Source organism: Pygoscelis adeliae, unplaced genomic scaffold (assembly GCF_000699105.1).
Source record: "Pygoscelis adeliae isolate BGI_AS28 unplaced genomic scaffold, ASM69910v1 Scaffold584, whole genome shotgun sequence".
In the NCBI taxonomy this organism is placed as follows: domain Eukaryota; kingdom Metazoa; phylum Chordata; class Aves; order Sphenisciformes; family Spheniscidae; genus Pygoscelis; species Pygoscelis adeliae.
In genome coordinates, this window is record NW_008824602.1 from 288,705 (window position 1) to 293,358 (window position 4,654).

The 4,654-nt window shown below is 61.6% G+C and overlaps 1 protein-coding gene across 1 annotated transcript; it reads left to right on the plus strand.

The window, feature by feature from the left end:
- Positions 1-2,010: 2,010 nt before the first annotated feature.
- Positions 2,011-3,054, plus strand: FUT7 (fucosyltransferase 7 (alpha (1,3) fucosyltransferase)). Its single transcript, XM_009322347.1, has one exon. It carries the CDS (start codon positions 2,011-2,013, stop codon positions 3,052-3,054), a length of 1,044 nt encoding a protein of 347 aa, XP_009320622.1.
- The last annotated feature ends 1,600 nt before the right edge of the window (positions 3,055-4,654 follow it).

Sequence of the window (4,654 nt, forward strand, 5' to 3'; positions counted from 1 at the left end):
AGGGTACCCACCCAGCCATGGGGCACCCCTCCGGCCATGGGCATGCACCCGCGCCCAAAGCACGCACCCAGCTGTGGGGAACCTCGCTGCCCACAGCGGGAAGTGCTGGGAGTGGGCTGTGCCAGCTGCCGCGTGCAGCAGGGAGGACCTGCTGTGGGGCCGGGACGAGGCGAAACCGCAGAAAAGAGGAAGTCCTCAAGTGCCACAGCCCAGCGCCAGCAGCTGCCTGGGCAGACGCACTCGGGCACCTCACACGCCGCCATGCCAGCCCTTTCCCGGTAAGTCTGAGCTCAGCACAACCGCCCGTCGTGGGGAGAGGGGCTGAGAAACGGGTCAGCTCCTGGCACTGCCGGAGTGGGGTGTCCCCTCCCAGGGCATCCTCAAAATGGGGGCATCATCCCCGCTGCTGGGGACCGGTGGGCAGAGGGACCCGAAGCACTGGTATGCAGCGCAAGGAGCCGGCAAAGCTTTCCCAACCCTCCCTGCTTCGGATGCCAAGTTCTTCTGGAGCCTAAACTTAGCTTGTGTATTTTAGCAGGACAGACGGAGCGGGCCAAGGCAGGGAAGGGACTTTTTCGCAGCAAAGCTGCAGCAGCTGGGGTGGGAAAGCAAGCCACTGCTTTTCAGGAGGCTCCAAAATCGTAGAGGAACCAGCACAGCCCTGGCCAGCAGTGGGGCTCGGGCAGCCAGTGTGTTTTCAGGTTACCTCAAAAGCAAAACCGCCTTTGGTGCGGAACACTGTGGGTGGCCCGTGGGCACTGAGCCCTGCCCCTGGGACCGGCACTCCCAGGTGGGCTCGGGCTGGCGGCCAGTCCCCAGCCCGGCCAAGCGTCCCACTCACCGCTGACGTGCGGAATCAAACTTCACAACTCCAAAGAGTTATAAAGCAGGTATGTTTATTACGGCGCCGGGTGCAAGGGGGATAGCTCCTCCTGGCTTGCACACTGTATGTTGCATCAACTGTCCCTTATATGGTTCTGCGGTGTACATATTCATTACCATAGGCTGGGTTAGTACAACTCGTTCTAAGAAAAGGCGGGATATTTTAATTATTTCCAAGAACCTATTATCATGGGCTCCCTCCTCCTGGCGCACGCGTACTGCCGTCTGGTGGTCGTCTATGGGGGTCTTTTGGAGGAAGATGCACAGTCTTCTTCACCGGGTACCTTCACCTTTGGCCCAGAATGCTGAGCTGGCTGAGCTTCAGACCGCAAGGCTGGTTTCAACCAGATGGCCACTGAGTGTATACAGTCAAGTTTCTGTTATCTACCCAATTTTTGTAACTTCTGCTAACAATAGGGTTACAAGCGTCTTTGCCAAACGTTCTATTATGCTTCCAACAGCATCTATGCTATATCGGAGTTACTAGCTACAATAGTTTATGCTAACAATTACCCATTTGTTCCCTAATTCACCGCCCCTGCCGCTGCTCTCCCTTCCCATCAGTGACACTGGTTAAAGCGCAGCGCTGCCAGCAGAGGCCTGAGGCAGGCAGATGGGCGCCGTGGTGGGGCGAGCATCTCGTGGATGGGATTCCCATGGGCCTGCAGGCTGAGCCTCACCAGCGGCAGCCCTAAATGGCCCCCTGCCTGCACTGCCCTGCCTGCACTGGCCATCTGTGACACCCCGAAAATAAAATACGAGTGTGGGGCACCAAGGCTGCGAGCTCCCAGCCTGCTGGGGCTCCCCGTGCGCTTGGTGGCTGGGGAGAGCACCCTGAGCCTGGGGAGAGCCCTGCCGTCGCCGCAGGAGGGTGCTGGGGTGAGGGGGCACTTCTCAGGCAGGACACTCCAGTCCCCCCCTGGGCGGGGGGCTGGGGACCAGCAGAATGACCAGGGGTGACACTGGGGCACAGGTTTCATGGAGAAGCCCTTTCTCCATCCACTCTGGCCCCAGCGCCTCCCCAACATCCCTCACCCCCGGCAAGCTGAGCTGACAGCCCTTGGTGGCCTCTCCTCTCTCCCAGGTGTCAGCTCTGTCCCCTGAGAAGGTGACAGCCTGCCTGGCAGCATGCTCTGGACATCGCTGCTGCCACGGCCACCGTGGGGCCGGCCCAGTCTGAAGGCGGTGGTCACCGCTGGAGTGTTTGTAACCACCCTCTGGAACCTGAGGTGCTTCCTGAACCCCTCTGAGATCTCCAGAGAAGTGCCCAAGCACACTAAGCCGCTGGTGGTCCTGGTGTGGAAATGGCCCTCGAAGCAGGTTCCCAACATCAGCGGGGACATTTGCCGTGAGCTGTATGGCATCGCGGGCTGCTGGCTTACCACGGAGCGGCGGCTCCTGGGCCAGGCGAACGTGGTGGTGTTCCCCCACGCCAGGCTCCAGCCGGGCCGGGACAGGCTGCCCAAGGAGAGGCCACCGGGGCAGAACTGGGTGTGGGTCTCCCTGGAGTCCCCCTCCAACACTAAAGCTCTAGCGGAATGGAACCAGACCTTCAACTGGGTGATGACCTACAGACGGGACTCGGACATCTTCATCCCCTATGGCAAGCTTGTGCCCAACCAGTCGGCCACCGTGAACATCCCCACAAAGACCAACTTGGTGTCCTGGGTTATCAGCAACTACCGCAGGACTCAGAAGAGAGCCGAAATCTACAAAAACCTCTCCAGGTACCTCCACGTGAACATATACGGGAAAGCAAACAAAAAGCCACTTTGCAAGGACTGCCTCTTGCCAACAACATCCAAGTCCAAGTTCTACCTGGCCTTCGAGAACTCCATCCACCAGGACTACATCACCGAGAAGCTCTGGAGGAACTCGCTGATGGCAGGCACCGTGCCCGTGGTGCTGGGGCCTCCCCGGGCCAACTATGAGCAGTTCATTCCTACAGACTCCTTCATTCACGTCGATGACTTTGGTTCCCTGGCGGAGCTGGCCACCTTCCTGAAGACCATGAACTCCAGCCGCTACCGGCAGTTCTTTGCCTGGCAGAAGAAGTACAGCGTGAAGCTCTATACCGACTGGAGGGAGCGGATCTGCACCATCTGCACTGCCTACCCCAGCCTGCCCCGCGGCCGTGTCTATCCTGACCTGGCGAGCTGGTTCAACACCTAGCATGGGGCTGGTGTGTGCTGGGACCATCGGGGATGCATCTGGGCAGAGGATACCGGGGTGGGGGGAGCGTGGGGCACCCTCCTACAGACCAGGACATGGGGCAGGGAGGGACACAGGAGCCCCGACCTCTCCTCCCAGCTGGCTGTTGCCACACTGGGACCTTGAGCAACGTCGTGTGACTTAACTTCTTGCAAAATGGGACTAACTCCTGCCCCAGACCCGACACTGACCTACCTTGCCAGGGTGCTGGCAGGATGAGAGGGTGCTTTGGAAATAAATGACACAGTGCTGCAGAGGCTCTGCCTGTGGCGCAGGGGCTGGGCAGGGCAGGGGGCTGGCAGGGGGCTCAGGGCTCCCCAGCCTTCCGCTGCAATCGCTCCATGCCCCACCCAGCACCTTCTGCTGAGTGGCAAAGCCCCGGTGGCAGAGGCCCCATGGTGACATTTCTGGCTGGGGTGGAGGAGCCAAGCTCGGGGCAGCCCAGGGGGGCCCAGCAACCCGCGGCAGGGACAGAGAGCACAGCCTCTGCTCCGCCGCTTCCCGGCACGGCCCAGCAGCACCCATTTCCCCCACCCACCCCCACTCGAAGCTGTGGGTGTCACCACGTCGGCAAGGACCGGCAGGACACCGGATGCTCTTGAGAACAATCTCAGCCCGCTCAGTGCCAGGCCAAGTCAGAGAGGGATGCTGTGGTTTCTTGTTCCCCTGCCGGCACGCCTGCCTGGTGCAGCAGGAAGCCAGCGGGGCAGAGGCGTCCAGAGCCTTGCAGCGAGCCCAGAGTGAAGCCGGTCCCGTGGGGACCCTGCGGCACGGGCAGCCTGCTCCGTGTGTACTTGGCACTGCCAAGCCCCTGCGCACTCCGCACCGGGCACGCACCACGTACCCCAGGCACCTGCACTACCAGCACCCTGCAGTGCTCGACCCTGTGCCATGCACACGCCGCACTGTGGGCACCCTGCACCATGCACACACCCTGCACCACGGGCACCCTACATAGAGAGCACCCCGACTGTGTGCGTCCTGCTCCACGGGCACCCTGCAGCGCACGCACCCTGCACGTGGGCACAGGCAACGCCCAGACACCCCGAGGGGAAGCACCCATCTGGGATCAGTGGCGGATGTCAGGGTTGGGTGACAGGACCAGGGGGTGGGACACAGCTGCTCCATCCGTGCCTTCCTCCGTGCCTTCCTCCGTGCCCCTCAGCTCAGTGCCATCAACCCCCGATATAAATTTTGTCACAGGTTTCCCCCGGTTTCCCTCACTGCAGCCCCAAAGTCGCCCAACCCCACCCTTGCCACCACGCGAGCTGCCTGCTGCCCTCTGGGACCTGCTCCCCATGCCCGGGGTGCAGCAGGGCTCAGGTGTGCGGTGACACCCCCTCAGCAGAGGGGACATTTCTACCCCGGCTGGCGCTTCGCTGCGTTCCTGGCCCCGGCAGCTGCTCACCCAGCCTGGCCCAGCCCTCGCTGGGTTGCAGTTTGACGGGCACGCTGCGCTCTTCTGATTTCTGTGGCTTCCGGATTTCTGTCTTGTTTTGTCTTCTGGGTCAACCGAAAACAGAGCAGGAGGGGCTCCGAGCACCCTCGAGCAGCGCACTGG

Coding starts and splice junctions, on each gene's coding strand:
- FUT7 (XM_009322347.1), top strand. CDS start 2,011: ATGCTCTGGACATCGCTGCTGCCACGGCCACCGTGGGGCCGGCCCAGT.